Here is a 21,107-nt window from a genome sequence, read left to right on the forward strand (position 1 = left end):
TTACTATTCCAACTCCAGAGAGTGCAACAGTAGGGAAAGTGTTGGATAGCGTAGGAGTAAAAATTACTATTCCCACTCCAGAGAGTGCAACAGTAGGGAAAGTGTTGGATAGTGTAGGGGTAAAAATTACTATTCCAACTCCAGAGAGAGCAACAGTAGGGTAAGTGTTGGATAGCGTAGGGGTAACAATTACTATTCCAACTCCAGAGAGTGCAATAGTAGCGTAAGTGTTAGATAGCGTAGAGGTAACAATTACTATTCCAACTCCAGAGAGTGCAACAGTAGGGAAAGTGTTGGATAGAGTAGGGGTAACAATTACTATTCCAACTCCAGAGAGTGCAACAGTAGGGAAAGTGTTGGATAGCGTAGGGGTAACAATTACTATTCCAACTCTAGAGAGTGCAACAGTAGGGAAAGTGTTGGATAGCGTAGGGGTAACAATTACTATTCCCACTCCAGAGAGTGCTACAGCAGGGAAAGTGTTGGATAGCGTAGGGGTAAAAATTACTATTCCAACACCAGAGAGTGCAACAGTGGGGTAAGTGTTGGATAGCGTAGGGGTAACAATTACTATTCCAACTCCAGAGAGTGCAATAGTAGCGTAAGATGTTAGATAGCGTAGAGGTAACAATTACTATTCCAACTCCAGAGAGTGCAACAGTAGGGAAAGTGTTGGATAGAGTAGGGGTAACAATTACTATTCCAACTCCAGAGAGTGCAACTGTAGGGAAAGTGTTGGATAGCGTAGGGGTAACAATTACTATTCCAACTCTAGAGAGTGCAACAGTAGGGAAAGTGTTGGATAGCGTAGGGGTAACAATTACTATTCCCACTCCAGAGAGTGCTACAGTAGGGAAAGTGTTGGATAGCGTAGGGGTAAAAATTACTATTCCAACACCAGAGAGTGCAACAGTGGGGTAAGTGTTGGATAGTGTAGGGGTAAAAATTACTATTCCAACTCCAGAGAGTGCAACAGTAGGGTAAGTGTTGAATAGCGTAGGGGTAACAATTACTATTCCCATTCCAGAGAGTGCAACAGTAGGGAAAGTGTTGGATAGGGTAGAGGTAAAAATAACATATTTATAAATAAATAAATGTTTTAAATAATAAAAAACGTAACTATTAAATAAATATAAACCATTTACAAATACCAATACATACTTATTAAAAACATGATTAGCAATAAATAATTAACTAAAACAAATTAATAAAAATGCCATTTAATAATATTTAATTACCAATTAATAATTAATTAACAATTATATAATTAACAAAATAATTAATTAAAAAACATTATTACTTAATTACATTTAAATTACTTCCCACTCTATTCTCCTATAAACCCACAACCCGCTACAGAACATATTTATCAATTAATCAATTAATAAAAATTAATTACCAATTAGTTAAAATTAATTACCAATTCATTAAAATTAATTGAAATTTCCTGATAATTAATATTTAATTTTATATAATTAAATTACTTCCCACCCTATTCCCCTATAAACCCACAACCCGCAACAGAACATAATTATCAATTAATCAATTAATAAAAATGAATTACCAATTAATTACAATTAATTACCAATTAATTAAAATCAATTTATAATTCCTACTAATTAATAATTCATTTAGTATAATTAAATTACTTCCCACCCTATTCCCCTATAAACCCACAACCCGCTACAGAACATAATTATCAATTAATCAATTAATTAAAATTATCAAATAATTAAAATTAATTACCAATTAATTAAAATTAATTTATAATTCCTAATAATTATTAATTCATATATTATAATTCAATTACTTCCCCACCCTATTCCCCTATAAACCCATAACCCGCTACAGTACTAAAATACAAAATTTTATTAAATTACATAAAAATAAATTTAAAACGTAAATACATAATAATATACAAAAAAAAAAGAAAATCTATATTGGTCACATCGAAATTATTAACATCGATATTACTAACATCGATATTTAAAACATCGATATTACTAATATAGATATTAAAATCTATCGCTATTACTTACCTTCTATATTATGTCCCTTCGATATTTAAACATTGATATTATTGCATATCGATATTTAAATTTCGATATTTTGTCTGCATACCTTCCCAAAATACAGTGCAGTGCAGCGCAGCAACCTAAGGGGGAGTAAGCTGCTGTCTTCCCCTGCTATGCAAACAGGCTGCGCACATCTCCACCCCTCCCCCCCCCCCCCCCCCGCACATTGACAAAAGGTGTGTGCTTGATGTCAAGCATAGATTTTGTACTGGAAGTACAAAAAGATTTAAAATATTTCACACATTGAATGTGTGATGTACCGCGTAGCATAAACATGTTTTTGTGACTGCCTCAAGGAGACGTCAAGCCTGCTCTGACAATTTTAGGGTCTTCTATCAAAAAACATGGGTGCTTGTGCAGGAACACCCAAGTACCACCGATGTAACCCACCCTTCATGCAAAGTGGTGCAATGCAGCGCAAAGCGCTATTTACTCTGACAAATGCGGACTTTTCAAGCACAAAAAAAATGTAAAGTAGATACTCTTTCAAGACTTTGTGACACTTTGCAGCAGCACAAAATCTTGATAAATCTGACTCTATTAACGTAACAGGAGTGTAAAACATAAGATATGTGGTGCTGCTTATCTGCTTACCAAGATCGCAAACCTGGTATTACAAATTTAATGTGGCCACATCTCATTTTGTAAAAATTTTCATTAAAGAGGAGAGAGGATGAGTGGGAAAAGGGCTTCATCCTAATAATACAATACATTACATCCCAGCAGCAAGCAGAGGAGCAAATACATTACAAAATCAGTGTAAAAAGCAATAAAGTGCATGTATATACACAACCCATAGGCATGTACGTATTACAGAAGCAATTAGAGGTATAAGTACAATACAGAATAAATATAAGACAAACTAAGGGGCATATTACCAACAACTAGCGATAATTTTTGCCTCTAACTTGTTTATAGACAAAAATTATCGCCGCAAATCGGCGATTTTTATCGCAGATAACCCTTGCTATTAGCAAGGTTTATCGCAAATGCGATAAAAACGGCCGCAATGCATGAATATCGCTGAAAAGTCAGCGATATTCATGCATTATCGAGCAAATGTTCTTAGCCATGTTATCCACCTCCCATTGGATAACATGGCTAAGAACTGCTCAGGGCAGGTGTTAGCTTTTGGAGATATTCGCGCTTAGCGCAAATATCTCCAAAAGTTGGTAATAGGAGATAGCGATGTTAGTGACTGTTTCCAGTCGCTAACATCTTGGCACGCCCACTTTGCATGTCATTAGTGATAAATATCACTGACATGCAAAGCGGGGCCCAAGATGGTCGCTATCTCCTATTAGCTGTCACTAACTGGTGTTAGCGACATCTTGGTAATAGGGAGATAATTTTATCTCCGCTTTCTTGGCTTTTAAAGCCAAAAAAGCGGAGATAAAACCCCTTGATAATATGCCCCAAAGAGACTTGAATATCGGCTATTGCTATTGGGTTCAAGTGGCATTAACAAATCATAGTATCAATCCACTTAGTTACATATGACCAGATCCTAGCTCCCCGTTTCTGGTACTTCTGCTCCTTACATGCATATAAATTAACCTCCATATTAAATGTCACCAGAAACCAGGACCTCCATAGCCAGGGCTACATTTGTAAAAAAAAACATAAGTGCCAGGGCCCTCGTCAGCAGGCCACTGCAGCTTGCACCACACATTACCAACACAATTACTAACCTTCATACTCCTACAAGTGTGACACTTCGGACTATTCCAGGCCCCCAAAACATTAAGAATGATTGGGTAGCAGTTAACCCCTTCGCCGCTGGGAAAATTCCGCCGCAGTTCAAGGGGGTTGGGGTTGGGGTTGGGGTTGGGCGTGGCGCTCGGGTGCTCAGGACGGCTCCCGGCCGTCATGAGTCACAGTAGGCGTGTGCTCATGACGGCCGGGAGCCCTCCAAATTCCGCCCACTGATTAATTCTCCCACACAGGTGGGGAATTAATACCGCGTGGGCAGAGCAGCAAAGTTCAGACGGCTCCCGGCCGTCATGAGCACACGCCTACTGCGACTCATGACGGCTGGGAGCCGCCCTGAGCACGGAAGGAGTTAATAGTCCTTTTTAATGCATATTGAATTAATAAACAACTGTTGTGGTGCTCTTTTCTAAACTAGACAGACAGTGCCACCATGTAGCAGACTGTCACAACTGCTGGTGTTGACAATTAAGTACCGGAAACGACCTGCTCAAATTAAGCACTTTCCATACCGCAAAGGTAGATGGTTCTGATCCAAGCCACCCTCATGCAATACACAAGTGTGCCACGGCCATAGCATTAAATAGCAAATGCGCCTCTTTATTCAATGGACCATTGCACCCGATGCTACCCAACAAAGTTAGATGTTTGGCAGCCCGATGCTCTGTCGACAATCTGGTTTGGTGGGTTATTTTAGAATGCATTGTAAGCAAAGGGAGATTTACCCTGTGTACTATCTATGGAAGGGTTTTGACAAACTACGGGGGGATTGGTCATTTTGCTTGAAGACTTGTATTTAGACCATATGCACTAGTGGATTGATCAGTTTTTGGGATTTAATAGGGGTACAGTCTCTGACAATACTTTGTGGGATGCATTAAAAGCTAGCATCAGGGGTGAAACCTTAAGCTATAGCTTGTATCAACAGAAACGAAAGTGGACTGAAATTCAGCAGCTATATAAAGAGCTGTCACAGCTAGATGATAACTTGACCAATTTAATAGGTGGTATTTTTGATGGGTACAGAGGTTAGTCACTGGAATGCTGTACTGGGGGCTAGGTTCACCCAATATTTTAGCAAAGAGGTCACTGCGAAATATCATTACCATAGATTACAACGCTACAAATATGGGGTGAACATGGGTTGCCTACGCGCGTTGCGCATTCAACAAAATCAGTCTGAGAGTGATATTGCGGCTATCTGTGATTCCAAGGGACACAAAGTGACCTCTCTGGCAGATACTGCCCAGGTCTAAAGTGATTACTATGAGAATCTATATACTGAGGATACTAACCCCGGTGAATGGATCTGAGGCTTTACTGGGCACTTTAGATAGTGCCAAGCTGGGTGCAGAGGCGCGCACAGCGTTGAAAGCACCAATCACCTCTGATGAAATATTGGAGGCAATCAATTCACTTGCATCAGGCAAAGCTACAGCACCTGATAATCTGCCCCATGAGTTCTTTAAAGCCTTTTTTAGTATACTTTGTAGGGGCTTCCTTTCTATGTTCTTAAAAGCGCAGTCTGGGGTAGTTTTTCCGTCACGGGAAACAACTAAGATGATCATATTTAGAAAGAAAGACAACCCCTTGCCCCCTTAGCCCTGGATCCTATAGGCCCTTTTCACTAATAAATGCAGATGCAAATATTTACGCAAAGGTGCTGCCTAATAGGCTAGGCAGTGTTATTTCCTCTGTATTATCATTGCGAACAAATGGTTTTATTCCTCGTGGGGGACGGTTGATCATGTGAAGAGGGTAATAGCCATGTTTGATATTGCTCAGGATATGAGGACATATATGAGCTTGGCATTACTCGATGCTGAAAAAGCGTTTGATCTGGTCTGGAGGGGCTTCTTATGGAAAGGGCTTGAACCGAGTTTCAGTAAATCTATTCAGGCACTGTTTCATGCACCCAATGCGAAATTGCAGATAAGGGGGGTTACATCTGATTATATATCGATCACTAGAGGGAAATTGCAAGGCTGTCCCGGTTCACCGCTGCGGTTCGCCCTCTATATTGATCCTTTATAACATTGCTTGAGAGCAACAAACTCATAGGGCCTGCAGTGACAGAGCAAGCCGAGTATGAAGTACTGTCCTATGCAGATGACATAGTAGTTAAGGTGGACCCCCGAAGCGCTGTTTAAAAAAAAAAACGTTAAATATTTTGGCACAGTCTCTAGCTATAAATTAAATGATGGGGGACGCAAGTGATCTGCGCTAAAGCAGTGGATTTGGATGATCATCGAGTGTTGGAAGAGGCGGTGTACTTAGGTATCAGAATAACTGAGGCTTTGGATCATCTAGTAGAAATCAATTTAGCCCCATTACTGCTGCGCTTTTGTGTGTCAAAATAAAAGGGCAGGCATGCACTATATCTACAAGATATAGTGCATTACTGTCCTTCCCCCTGTGCCGGCACACAAACAGCAGCCTTGTGCCAAAGCAGACACATTTGTGTCATGTTGCAAGGATGCCTGCATTGCAGCAATGGTTGTCTTTGTGCTGGAAGGGACCCCTTCCTGCACAAAAACATTGATGGCATTTTCATCTTTCTTTGCGTGCTGCAGAATGCTTGTCCTTACCCTGGCTGTTATATATATATATATGTCTATATATACACACACAGAAACCCTTTATTCAAAAAGGGGAGGGAACAGGAGGCTGCGGTGTAGTCAAGCTAAGCCTGCCTCCAACCAACATATATCACACAACAAGAAGCTACCCGGTTGCAGTGTCTGATTCTTAGTGAAAGATGAGGCACATTATGCCCATGGATTAGGTACTGATGGACATTTCAAAAAAATATATGGACTGGCCTCACACCCCACCAGGTGTCATTCTTCATCATCGGCTGTCCTCGCCCTTTAAAAACCACATTTGATAAAGGGTGGACTACAACCTGGAGACAGGGAGGCACTTCTATAACTAAGTGGGGGCCCGTGCTGAAAAGCGAGTGAGTGATGATAAAAAAAAAAAATCGATGCACGATACTGCGTTAAATCCTTAATGGCGTAGCGCGTGCTCGACAGGGCCGGATTGGCCGTTGCGGGCACCAGGCGTTACCCCGGTGGGCCGCGAGGGTGGGGGCCAGTTTTGGTCCCCGGGGGGCAGTTTTTGTTACAGGGATGTTTTTGCCGCATAGCTGCAATATCGGCCCTTTAACAAAATCGGCTGAAACCAGCCCTGGCAAAGAGCTCTGCCGCCCCCCTCACCAACTTCTCTGGGGGGGGGGTGGGGGGGGGGGGGGGGGCGGCCAAGCACTTTGTCAGGGCCGGCTTTGGTTCCCAGTCCAGCCCTGGTGCTCGTTTTTAGGTTTCGCCTGGGGCACGGAGCGTTGCCTCCGCCCCCAGGAGAAATCTCTAGATTTCAGTAAGGACACTTGAATACGCCCCTCTGTTCCATTGGCTAGCTCCATAAATGGAGGCTAGCCATTGGAACAGAGATCTGTCCGTCATTCACGGACCAGATTCGGGGGCGTTACCGAGATTTTTTCCATGGGCGTTCCCTCTGTGTAGTCATCGGGCGGTGGGCGGGGTTTCTTTTTTTTTGTCGTCCGTGTTTGCTTTTGTCATTCCGAGGCCGACCGCCGCCGGAAGAAGTCTTCCTCTGGTAAGTGTTTGCTGCATCTCATGTCGTCTGTGCCGTTTCGCCACCCCCCACCCCCCCCGCTGTCCGTGCGCCGTTCCCAACCCCCCCTGTCCTGTGCCCGTTCCTGCCCCCCTCCCGCTGTCCGTGTGTCATATTTTACCCTGGATCTTGTTTTGCGAGGAATGCGTGCGTACTTGCACCAGTGAACTAAGAAACCAGTGCCTTAATCGGTAGCTTGCCCTCATGCGTTTCAAGCCTCGTTTTATTTATCTAACATGGCCTCCGCTCTCCCCGCCTCCCTCTCCCCTCCCACAGCAGATCCCCGCCTCCCTCGTCTCCGGCCGGGCTCCCGGCTGCTGCTCTTGTGCTAATCTTTTTTAATGGATTTACAATTAGCAAAGCAGCAATTATTAGCAAAGCAATTAGCAAACAGAAAAATATTTGTGTTAAATGAGTTTTCCGATCAGTATCTGCTCCTCCGCTCTCCCCGCCTCCCTCTCCCCTCCCACAGCAGATCCCCGCCTCCCACAGCAGATCCCCGCCTCCCGAGCCGCAGCCGGTCCCGATGCCGTAAACAGTGCAAGCTGAAGATGGCCATATGGTGACGCCTCTGCCTCAATGTCTGCCTGTAATATTAAGGAGCCGTTCTGAGGGCATACCAGGTCGTGTTCATCGTCTCATTTGAATTAGACAAGCACTGTTAATATGCGGAGATTCATCACATTTTAAAGATTTAAACATACGGAGTTTAAGGGATTCGCCACGAATAAATCGCGTCGTTTTAGCCCAAGTGCGGAGCTGAGATTGGAGCAGACCTAAAGCGGGTAACTTTCGCTCTTAGACCAGATCACCTCCCCTATCACTCTCTGCGTCCACGTTATTCTCGAGCTGTGGAACCCCAGATCCGTGCTGACGTATTCTTGGGCATAAAGAAGATGCTGACCCAGTCTGAAGTCTACTTGAGAACACCCGACAGTCAAAACTGAAAGGTTGTCACTTATGAGCAGGGGACATCCGAGTGAAATCCAGGATTCGGCCCCCCAAATGAGAGACTGTTGAGTTGTAGGGCTTCGGTTGTCGATGTCGTCCATTATGGGCCCCTGGCCTTCCCCCCAGCACGATAGCTCAGGGGGTGCACGTGCCTACTGCTGAGGTATGTGTCTAGCTCTCTGTCACGCGCTCAATAACAGCAACACAGCTGAAGTATTGACCAGATGTATGTGCAACCCTCGGGTCACAAGGTCCAATCACTAGAAAATAGCACATAGGGTTGGAGTGCCTACTACTGAGATGTATGAATGTATGTGTGTGTAACACTCAGGTTAACGGTTCCCGACACAGGAAGGTAGATGAAACGGTCATTGTGCCTGCACCTGACATATGCATTTAACCCTCCGGTCACAGGTTCCAAGCACATAAAAGCCCTCAATGGTCTAGTGCCCTTGCCATAAAGATCTTTATACAACATGCCTATTTCAAGGGCAATTCCGAAATAGCACAGCATAGTATACAGTGCGTTTTGGGAGGGGGGAATAAAGTCAAATAAACTACCCAGCAAGTTTCAGAGCCCCAAATATGAAGGCAGGGTTACCTGTCTCGGAGGTGCTTCTGAGAGGCAGTCCGGCTCGGCCACCTTCTGCAGGAGCTCTCGGCAGAGAGGCCCGTGGTCCGGGGCGCTTAGCTGCAGGTAGAGGAGGGGCAGCTTCCGGTAGTCTCTGGGAGGAGCGGCCACCATAGGACGAAGAGGCACCTGTGAGAGACTGCAGCCTCAGCGCCTGTGAGAGCCCGAGCTCTGCTGGAGGAGACACGTGAAGGAGGGGGCAGGGGGTGCACGCGGGAGCGGAGCAGAGAGATGCTGCAGCCTGGACACTGAGCACCACGGCACCTGACTGGTCCGCTCTTCCCGCTCAATTGACTCATCGCACTTCGCTAGATTCCCTTCACAGTACCCCCTCAGGGGGGGGCTCAAACACGAGTGGAGATGTAGGGTTCTCTACAGTGGGTGAGGGTGATAACCAAAAGCAAAGCTGCCATTTGGGTCCACCACAAGGAGAGGTTGTGGGCACCTTTTAGGGACCAGGTTAACAGCACTCATCTTAAAAGGGGGATTGGGATATTGACAACACTGTTGTATCTTCCCAAGAATAAATGAGCGCACTGTACACAGCAAACTATAGCGTAATTTATAATTTAATATCTAGCCTCTCCAAAAGATTGTTTCCCTGCCCCCTGGCTGTGATTGCTTCCCTGCCCCCTGGCTGTGTTTGCTTCCCTGCCCCCTGGCTGTGCTTGCTTCCCTGACCCCTGGCTGTGCTTGCTTCCCTGCCCGTGCTTGCTTCCCTGCACCCAGGCTGTGCTTGCTCCCCGCCCTCTGGTTCCCATTCCCCTGGCTGTGCTTGCTCCTCTGCCACCTGGCTGTGCTTGCTCCCCTGCCACCTCGCTGTGCTTGCTTCCCTGCCCCCTGGCTGTGCTTGCTTCCCTGCCCGTGCTTGCTCCCCTGCCCCCTCGCTGTGCTTGCTTACCTGCCCCCTTGCTGTGCTTGCTTCCCTGCCCCCTTGCTGTGCTTGCTTCCCTGCCCCCTCGCTGTGCTTGCTTCCCTGCCCCCTCGCTGTGCTTGTTCTCCTGGGTGTGTGTGGCTCGGGTGGGTGGGTGTGGCTCGGGGTGGGTGTGTGTGGCTCTGGGTGGGTGTGTGTGGCTCTGGGTGGGTGTGTGTGGCTCTGGGTGTGTGTGTGTGTGGCTCTGGGTGTGGGTGTGTGTGTGTGGCTCTGGGTGTGTGTGTGTGTGGCTCTGTGTGTGGCTCCGTGTGTGGCTCTCTCTGTGTGTGGCTCTCTCTGTGTGTGGGTCTGTGTGTGTGGGTCTGTGTGTTTGTGTGTGGCTCTGTGTGTGGGGGGGGGCTCTGTTGGTGTGTGTGGGTCTGTGTGTGTCTGTATGTGTGTTTTTGTGTGGCATTTGCCAGAGATTAAACTATTGGCATTGTAAATGACAATGCCATTTATTTATCTGTTTTGAAGACCAACACATAAATACAAATTTTGTCATTTACAGTGCCAATAGCTCAAACTTCTCAAAAGGCGAAACCATTGCATTGTAAATGCTTGTTTAAAAATTGGTGGTAGAGATTAGGGGATTTAGTACCTACTAAACCCCCTAATCTCCACCACTATATTTATTTACATTTTACCTAATCCATCTGCATAATTTGCCTCATCTTTCACTAAGACTCAGACACTGAGACAGGGTAGCTTCTTGTTGTGTGATATATCTAACCTTGGCAGTGCCTGAGGTTTGTCCTAAGCTTGGTGGTGCCCATAGCTGGTGCCAAGTCTGAATGGTGTACATTTCAGAAGGCCGTTGAAAGATCCGGCATTGCAGTCAAGATAGCAGCGAAGGAGCGTGATATCAGTACCTGTACACGCACAGAGGTTGAGTTTATGGGGATCTAGAATCCTTTCTGTGTTCAGGTAACGGGGTCCTAGACACGCACACTCCACCTTTCCCTCGCTGACGACATGTAGTAATCGCCATAATTACCTGATTAATAAAAAGACACTGACCTACGAACCAGGTGACACGGTCATGCCATTATCAGTGCAAAGATAAAGACTCCAAATAAGTGGAATAGCCACTAAAACAGCTTGGTTGGTTCATGCACAAGCCACATACATGTGTTTCACCTGAAGGCCACAGGTTGGCATCTCAGGAAGGCAAATTAAACCTTTTTCCTTCCAAGAGCATTAAAATAGTGTATTTGAGTTGGGTTATAATTAAACCTTGTACAGAAACAAAAAAAGAAAACTATTTAGTTCTGTTGTTTGGACTGTTAAAATCTGTAGATATTATGTTTTGCCAGAAAGTTATTTGCAACTACATTGAAAGAATCATGTAATTTTGCTTTCTATGAAGACATCATTTTATGTTCATCGCAAAAAATGTCTTAATGAAGAATTCATTAAAAATCATTTTTACTTTGTTTACTCAAAAAGGTGAGATGTGACTAACATGAGTGGAAAATCACATGAAAGGGGCAAATGATTATGGGGAATTAAATAAAGAATAAAGGTTTCAGAACACCTACCAAAGTTGCAGCGCTGCTATGCATAAAATATTCAGAGAAAAACTTGTGATATGCTATTTGTTTTTCTCTTCCCTGATGCTGGCACACTTTAGGCTGCCATTCGCCAAACCACACACCCTTACACAATACTGTTAGGATGTGTGCGTTCTATCAAGCATACGTTTTGTTCTGGAAAGGTTAAGAAAACAGGCTTTTTGCTGGTGTCCCCACCCACTTTTTGCCTGCCACCTTTTGAAGTACTAGATGCTGGTTTTTGACTCTGACAGTGCACTGAAGCCTGCTAGCTAGAACCCAGTACCAGTGCTCTCTCCCTAAAACTAATACATATGAATTGGTAACCCAAATTGGCAAGGATGTAAACCCCCACTTATAAGTCCCTGGTTCCAGTGGTATCCAAGGCATGAGAGTTAAAGAGGTCACCAGGACCTGAAGGAGTAAATGTGCTGAGTGACCCAAGTAAACTGATAACAGTAGTTCTGCCATTGCAGACTGCAGGAGCAGTGCAAACTGCTCGAACTCAACTTTGCTTCCACCATGTGTGGCAAACTCAAAGCACTATTTTTAATTCATACCAGTCATCCCATAAGAAAGTCCTCCTGACCCCATGAGACATATATTCACACTCTTAATATAATGCACCCTAAGTGCAAGCTTATATGTCGCTATAATACCCTTTTCCATTAAAGGCTGCTATAAGTAATCAGCAGTACACAGGATGACATGGGCTGCACCCGGGCAAACTTGAGGTCGCCAGCTCCTTTATGGTACAGCCGAAATGTATCATGTTTGGTATCAAACAACGTGCCTCATCACCCCTGACATGATTCTCATTTCAAGGATGATGTGGTATGCACCCAGGTGGCTACCTTAGAGGTGTCCCACCTAGTTGCCCCAGCCTTCCCTATGCTTTGGCTGCAAGCTTGCAGTTGTTGCCGCCAAGACAAGACTCTGACCCTCTGCCAGCAGGGGTGAACTCTCCTAGGAGTCAAAAACAAGGGCTTGGGCGAGAAGTAGGTCACACTTCCCCTCCCTGATAGGATACCTAGTAAAGTGGCACATCAAGGCAGTGAGCTTCAAAGCTTACACTGCCTGTGATATGCAAGTAGGCTGCCTCCCAAAGGAGGAAAGAGCCCCCTCCCTGCCCACAGGCACATTTGCACCCAGGCAGGTGGGTACATTAAGTAGTCATGAGGTGTACACCTCCAGAAGGCTACCCACACCTATAGGGTGGTCTACCTGGTCTGTACAGTTAAGAAAGGTTTTAAAAGTGGCGGAATAGAGGGTTCTGGGTAGAAAAGGTGACCCACACCCCCGGATGTGGTCACCTCAGGGGTGGATTAGCTGCTGGGGCTAGTAGCCACTTGCACCCACACTGCTAAATCTAGGATTGAAAGGGCACCGCGGTGCCAGAACCTCAGTTCTGATTTGACTTGCAACAAAGGACAAAGAAGAGGTCTATGTCTGCGACAACAGGATCTGCACAAAGCACAGGCGTGATATTATACACATGTGGCAACCTTCCTAGAACTGCACGACTGGTCCTGGACCAAAGGCCAGTTCCCCTAGACAGAGAGACCCCTTTTGAGAGCCAAAGGCAACTTCAGACTTCCCGGGACTAGTGGCACTAGTCCCCTGCACACCACAGGTAAATGCAACGTACTGAAAGCAAAGAATCACTGGCCATCTGGCTTTCCAGGGGAGAGCCCAAAAGTAGATGGTTTAGTTTAGTTCATTGTGGGAAATGTAGTTCTGACCTCCAGCGAGTTTCTGGCAGCTTCTGTTTTCCCTTGGCTGTCGAAATAATTTTCTGTTGAGTTTACCGCTGCCAAGACTTGTTGATGGCCAGTCCGGCAGCCACCACCTTTACTCGACACTGCACCTCGAGGGAACACCACAAAACCTTCACCAGACATCAGAAGTGGCTTTGTTGTCGACTTTTTGCACCTGTTTCCTCACCAGCATCATGTAAGTAGTAAAACCAGCTCCCCAGCGGCTCCCGCTTCAGCACCATGGACAATCAGGACAACTCTGCACCTGGGCTTCTCGAGCAAGGTACAAATCGAAGCGACTGTCGTGGCTTGGTCCTGGGACCTTTACCCTCCTTGGGTTCCATGCAACTCGACCTGCCAGTGACCGATTGACACTAATGATTTTTCCCATTGACCACAATGCTAATGTTTTGCAGTGATTTATTATTGCTTCTAAAATCCATAACTCGGGTTGTACTTTTCTGATTTAACTCGTTTTGGAGTCTAAATTGATATAAAAATCTGCGTAGTTTTTATAAATTAGTGTTGGATTTCTTTCCAGTCGTGTCAATTACTTATCATCCATGTTGATACTCTGAAATACCTAACACATGTTCCTCTAGTAAAGCCTGACTGCTCTTTGCCACTCTACTAGGACTGAGCTAAGGATTTATTATTGTGAATCCAAGTACCATCTTTGGAGAGTACTGTGAATATTGCTTAATGAAGCCTAATCAGCATCTCTACATAATACTACACCTTCCTACAGATGGTGATCCGTCCATTAAAAAAAGAACTATGCTTTGATAATTTTTCCACTTATTATGTGTGCTGTAAGTAAGTACTGTGAAGAAGGGAGGCGAAGGAGAGGAGTGCTGCATTGCCATTGCTGGGTTTGAGCCTACGAATAAAGTAGTCAAATGCATGAAGACTTGTGTAGTCTAACTTAACACAGCTCACAGGCAAAGTTGGAAAAATGTGAAGAGTTTTAAAACTTTCTTCACTGTTTCGTTTACCTTGTGGGAGCATATAACTACTTTGCCTTACTTTAGACAGCTTTCTGATGCAAATTAAGATTTGCGCTGGAATGTAAATGGCACAACACTTAGCGCTTCCCAGTGCAAAGTGTTAGTGAATCTGGGCTGAAGAGTTGCATAACTGCCAACTCACACGGGGACACCCGATATTGGCTCCTATTACACTGTCTACTGGTGAGCAGCTGATACTACACAGTGGCAGGGAAAACAAGCTGAAAGCCACTGTAAATAGTGTTTTTTAGAGGCTTTGAACTGCCGACGTCCATTAAGGGGTATGAAATCACCTCAGAACATTGGTAGGAGCCTAAGCAAGCTGTTTTTGTGTTGGGGGTGGGGGGGAGAGAAAGGGGCTTGGGGGCAGGCTGGGGTTCAAAAGTGCCTTGTAGGTACTTCTTGGCACGAGGCCCTGCCCCTTCATGGCACCGCCACCTCCTCACACAGTGAGATTCAAGTTGGCAGGTATGGAGTTGGGCTCACAATATTTACTTGCTAGCTGAAGCCTACCAGACAGTACATGCTATCTGGTTGCGAAAGACCTATTGGGGGGTTCACCAGGAACTTACATTGCTTAACACTGGTTGAGCTTGTCACTCTTATTTGATTCTTATGTGATGGCTTTCCTTACCCAGTTTGTGTTTGTCCCTCGCCTGGAGCATATCCTCTTCACCACCCTGATGATTGGTTAACTGGTGTCCTTCCATTGCTCACTTTTAGGGAACTAGTTTTAGTTCTAGCATTCTAGACCTCTTGTATATAATTTAGTGTATTCTTATATGTGTATGTACTTTGTGGGCTCTAGAGATCAGCCCTAGGACTTGTATGCTTCCGCTTATGGACTTTCTTTTTCTGTTCAATTGCCTCTATTTAACTGTTTTGATAGAAAACGGCCAGCAGAAGTCCGTAAAATACCGGAATCACTTTAGCATTCTCTAGATTCCAGTCCATAGAAATTGTCTTCCACTAGCACCCGTACATTCAAATCTTGTATTTTCAGTGAAATGACCACTGAAGGCTCTAGATTTTGTATTAAAAACAGAGCTTTGGACAATACCATTTCCCGCTGAAAGGCAATATTTCTCTCCATGTGTTCTCATACCTGGCATATCACGCAGTTTGGAGCTTACTTTCCCTCCATGTTAAAGAACAGTAGATGTTTCAGCACCCAGGCTAATGTACATGTGTTTTCCAGCTCTCTCCTATCACCCTCTCAAATACTCGCCCCATGCTCTGTGTTTCCTCTCTCTCATGGTTGGCTGCTCGCTCTCCCATCAACTTCTTCCCTTACATACCCTGCTCTGTGTGTTGCTGTCTCCCTCGTGTGCTTCTACCCCAACCCTGTATTGCTGTCTTCTTTGTGTGCTCCCCCACCCATGTGTTACTCTCACCTCCGTGCCCCGCCCACTCCTCATTGCTCTCCCCCCATTCTTCCCCGCCCACCCGCCTTTTTGTCATCCCTGCCTCTGCAGGTTTTTTTAAAATATATATTTTTTAATATATATTTTTAAAATACATCAGTAAACTGTGCTGACCCGCTGCAAAAGCCCTTTCATGTACTAACAATTTTGTTTTCTTTTTATTGGCCCATCTAAGTAGTGACTGCCACCTTAGATCAGTTAATAAAAAGTAAAAGAATATGGCTCCTGTGTCATTCTGTAGGTGCGCGCACGCTTAATGTTGCATGTGCGCCTACATATTGACGAGACCGCCAACTGACGTGTCCTCGTGCCTTTTTGGTTTCCAGTACTAAACAGCAGTGGGAAGAGGCATTGCTATTTGCCGATGCTGCTCTGCATCACCAAAAAACATTGGCAAAGTCAGTAAGCTCAAAAAGCGAACCTGTTGACTTAGCCAGTGCTTGGTTTTTACATAGAGTTTGCAACTTCCTAGTGTTTTAAGTAACAGGGGTTACTGCCTAATTTAGGGTTTTTGAAAGGCTATGTGTGTGTGTATAAGCTTTATTCGATACATAAAATATCTTAAAAGCATGTACAATTTTTAAAAAATTAAGAATTAAAAGGAATGTACAGCAATTTAAAATTTCAAGTACACATGAATCATACTAGCTATACACTTATAATTTAAATAATTAAAAACCACTCATGTAAAAACAGCAGAGGTCTATTACAGCTCGAGCAATTCATAGCAAAAGGAGTACAACAAGACAATAAAGTAATTGGGGAGACAAATGACACTCTAAACCCAACTCTTTTCTCATAACGTGGCTGGACTAAGGGGCCATGATGTCTTTTTTATCAAGATCTTATTCCTTATCAGCCAGGCGCATCCTAGAAACTTGGCCACCCCACAGATCAGTATCAATTATGATGTATCTGTGGACAAAATGCGGAGAGCAGCACGATGGTTCATAGGGCCAAGCAGTTGACAGACCGGCTTGAGCCATTTAGTCCTGGCCGATCTATAGGCCGGACAGGCAAACAAAAAGTGCGCAATTGACTCATTGTGGTGAGCACAGCATGGACAGGGCGCAGGTATCTGGCTTATCCCTTTCCATAAAGCTGTCACACTATTGGTGGGGAGAGTCCCTAGCCTCAGCTTCACATACAGGGCCCTATCTCTTGGAACCTGTATGAAATCAAGGTAGGGTTCCAGTCTGCAGATGGTTTTATGTTCAAAGAACCCCTCAGTAAGTTTCCCTGCTTTGGGTTTCAAGATCTCATGTGTCTGAACCCAGTTCCAATATGCCCGCTTCAGAGCCTGTTTTGCGGGGGGACCTGGGTCGCCCAGGCCTCCCTAAAACCTATGTCCGACAAGAGTTGTCGGACGTCAGTTATCCACTTAATCCTGCCCCCCCATGTCAGCTGCTATCAATTCATCAAGGGCTGATGCATAGTTTGACAGTTCAGCTGTCCTACTTATGCGAGCCCAGAAAAGGAGGGGGCGCAGTCGTACAATATCCCTGACTTTTGGACATATATTATTAGTAAATGGGCAAAAGAAAGTCAATTGAGGGTGGGGGGCTACAGGTGATAAAAAGGGTCGAAAGGTAAAAAAATTAAGACATGCAGCCAGCAACTGTGTCATCGACAGAATAGAGAGCATAGTCGATGAATGTGCAGAAATCCTTGTGGCAGGCAATTTAGGTGTTAATGGGGGTGGGGAGAACCAAGAAGAGAGGCTGGGAACCAATTCCCAAAGGACAATTCCGTCCATGTCCAAAAAGAAGCCGACTCAACAGCCCAACTTCATATGCCATAGCGTACCAGTTGAAGGTTCTGGGGTGACCATTGTGTCAACCTCACCAGGGCCTATTCCGCTAATCGAAAGGCTATGTTGTTTCCTCTGAGATTTTAAATTTCAAAAATATATGTGCAACAGTCACATTAACCCACTAAGCTTTTAGACTAGCTATGTTGTTGAGTGAAGCAACAGCTGTCAGCAGTTTCATTTGATTTATATAAGCCAATATCAGTTTGTATGATATGTGATGTTTCCTTCTCTTTTCTTTCCCTTTGCACCAGGTCTGTGACCCGTTCATACTACCGAAATTCCGCAGGCGGTCTGCTGATGTTTGACCTCACCAACCGGAAGTCCCTGGAGAGCATCCGGGATTGGCATCGGGAGGTCAGTGAACGAGTTCAACCATTCAGCCCCATCTTCGTCCTCGTGGGCCATAAAAGTGACCTTGTGGCCGAACGACAGGTGCGGCGGGAGGAGGCTGAAAAGATGGCCAGTTCACTGGGGCTTAAGTACCTGGAAACCTCAGCTAAAACCAACAGCAACGTGGAGGCCGCCTTCGAACTGCTGACTCGCGAGATCTACGGGGCTGTACAAAATGGGCAGATGGTGCCCCAAGAGGACTGGGACGGGGTGAAGAGCAGGGTAGCAATAGCAACGGTCACACCAAATTCCCTATCCTTGGCACAGGAGGAGAAGAAGCGGAAGTGCCAATGCTGGTGAAAATGCAAAGAGGATCAACCAGGAACCACTATGCATATGGTGTCCCGGGGCGATTAGTATATTGTGACTCAAAGGGAGCCCCTAGAGACAGGTATCACCAAATGCTCTGAAAAAAGAAAATGGAAGTGCTAATGCTGGTGAAAACACAAGGGTGAAAACCTCCCAAAGAGCATGTTTGATCCTTGAGCACTGAGATGGTGCGAAGAGCAGGCCTGTTCTCATGACAACATCCAATACCCTCGTCTGGGATTAAGGAGGCGGAATTGAAGAACCAATGTAGGTGAAAAACCATCAGCAATGGCCAACGCCCAGTAGGCAGAGCTGATGTGTACAGCTTAGCTTTGCAGCCATGTCAGCAGTGAGTAGTACACTGAAGGAAGTTCCCAGACATTCTTAGGCTTGAGTGAGCACCCCAGGATGGCAACGATGAGATTACGTTGGTAAATCAATATAACAGTGGATTTAGTGAGTGGCCAGTCCAAACACTGCAGTGGTACAACTGATTAAGCACCAGAAAAAAGTAATAGATGGAGCAAGGGGGACACCACAGCATTACATGGGGGGGTTAAGGAGGCACCTCAACATTGACAAAAATGAGGTCGTTCTTCCAACACCCCTACAAAGTGCAACCAGACAAATATCATGATAGCAGGGTTGCAGTAACTAGAAGAGACGCATGGGGCACAGTAATGTAACAGGAATATGGTTGTCTAGGCATACAGGAACTTATGGCAGAAGAACAACATTGATGGGGCTACAACATGTGCTATAGGATGCAAGGTAGGACTAGCAATAATCAACCAATCAAACAGGATTTATAAAGCGCAGATTTATAAAGCGTAGGTCACCCGTAGGGGTTTCCAGGCATTGAATACCCCCAAAGTGAAATCTGTTCAAAAGCTTGCGGACATGGCCAGCGAGTTACAACTTCTCTCTGGTCCAACAGTTGAGATTGGCTAAAAGGGAGTTCTACTGACCACTTCAAGAGCACTGTTTGCTGATCTGAGAAAGCCTACAAGCCTAGAAAAGGATTGGTGAAAACTCATCTTGGAATCAGAACAGCTACACACAGTGGACTACAATTTAGGCTAAAATTTGTTCGCGGACAGATGTACTTCCTCCTGCTTCTTGTAGTAAACTCACCGCGCAAGAACAATAAACATGAAATGGCCACATGACCTAAAAGCATAGGGAGTTTTTCTATATTCTCATGTCCTCTTGAGGCGCTCGCTATGGCTTTACAACACCTAGGTCGATAGAGATGTAGCTGTAGTCTACTCTATCAGGATATACTCCCGTCCAGTGCCTGTGAGTGAGTGCAGTTGGTGGGTGAATGTTACCCCTTCATGTGTATGGGACACCATGATTCTGGCCTAAGATTGTTATTTAACAAATAAATGCATTCTGCAAGGTGTAGCTTTGGTTCACCTTCAGTTATACCAATTGGGTTGACAGAGCTGAGAATTCTTTGTAAAAGAAAAATGCAGGACTGGAAACATCATGTTTAGGCTCGACTTGTAATCTTCCTTTTCTTGTTTAGGATTTGGCTCTCCTTTGACTCAACTCCAGGACACATTTTGGGGAAACTGAGCATGCTATTAATACCATACTCAGTCACATGGAGCGATCAACCTTTGGCTTGTGCGCGAGAGAGTGCACAATGTGTAAATATTCAAGTTCAAAGTTCAAATAATCTTTATTCGGATAAAATATCCATAAAAGTACAAATCATCACCACCAATAGGATATAAAATATACAATCAAAAGAACATATAAAGTGCATTCAAAATCAATGAATAGGGTTGGGCATGCCAGGTCTGACATCATTAATAGCATATAGCCAAGGTGCGAAAAATGGCAATAAAATGCAAGTAAAGGCTGTACGTGCACTTGACAAGAACAAAACTAGCAGCAACATCATGCAAAATCGCAATTTTTAACTTTAAGCTAATGTGCAAAATAAACAATTGTCCATAGGTTGAGTCCTCCAGAGGGCAATATATGTGCAAAATAGTGGTATTCAGTCAATAAAATACTACAGCGTGCAGTATATCAATCACCAGTAAATTGCCATACGTGCATTTGGCAAGCAGCAAGAACTAGCAGCAACATCACGAAAAATCACAAGTTATAAACTTTAAGCTAATGTGCAAAATAAGCCATTGTCCATAAGTTGAGTCATCTGGGGCAGTATAGGTGCAAAATAGCAGTATTCTGCAAATACAGTACTACATTGTGCAATATATAGGTCAACGGCACATATCCGGGTGCGGGGGTACGCAAACTGAAACATCATCTTAGTTGTTCCTAAATCTATTGACCATAAGCAATAAAAATCTTTTAAAACCAAATAGTACAGATATACGCCATATAGACTAGTTAAAATGCGATGTGCAAATATATTTACATTTTTAAAGAGTATTCATGGAGGCTCTCGAACATACCACAGTTTGCAGAAATGAGCTTACTCGAAAAATCATCTCGTCACTTTCCAACCGCAATATTTCATGGATTAAAATCAATAATGGCATGTACCTTAAAATAGGGAATTAGATACTGTTTGGTGTATCTGACATAAAATTTACAAAAGAATAGAAAATGTAACAATGTTTGTTTACTACCAATGCCACATGGACAGGACAGCTTCTCTAGATTATTATTTAATCCAATCGGAAAACAAAGGGAATAATTTATGCTGCCATCCCTGAGACGGAAAAGTAGACTCCTATTCCATCTCTCAATGTTTTTCCTGAGGTATTCCTGTGGCATATGATATTCATTGATTGATGACACCAAAATAGGAATGTATCTAATAATCAATGGTTTACAATGCTCAGTATTTCCTCTTTCCTTACGATATAAGTCGTACAATGCCCCCTCACTGTTTTTATACTTATGCCATCTGTGGCTAATGGATGGAGGAAAGTGTGCTCCAGCTTCACACTGGCTA

The 21,107-nt window shown here is 44.4% G+C and overlaps 1 protein-coding gene across 1 annotated transcript in view; it reads left to right on the forward strand.

The window, feature by feature from the left end:
- Positions 1-19,342, forward strand: part of LOC147733004 (ras-related protein Rab-39B-like) — a 37,896-nt gene extending 18,554 nt beyond the window's left edge. Inside the window, exon 2 of the mRNA XM_086957548.1 lies at positions 17,719-19,342. Within this exon, the coding sequence (XP_086813674.1) occupies positions 17,719-18,157 (439 nt within the window). The 3' untranslated portion in view covers positions 18,158-19,342. The remainder of the gene's footprint in view (positions 1-17,718) is intronic.
- Positions 19,343-21,107: the final 1,765 nt, after the last annotated feature.

Source organism: Lissotriton vulgaris, chromosome 2_1, assembly GCF_964263255.1.
Source record: "Lissotriton vulgaris chromosome 2_1, aLisVul1.2, whole genome shotgun sequence".
Taxonomy (NCBI): Eukaryota; Metazoa; Chordata; class Amphibia; order Caudata; family Salamandridae; genus Lissotriton; species Lissotriton vulgaris.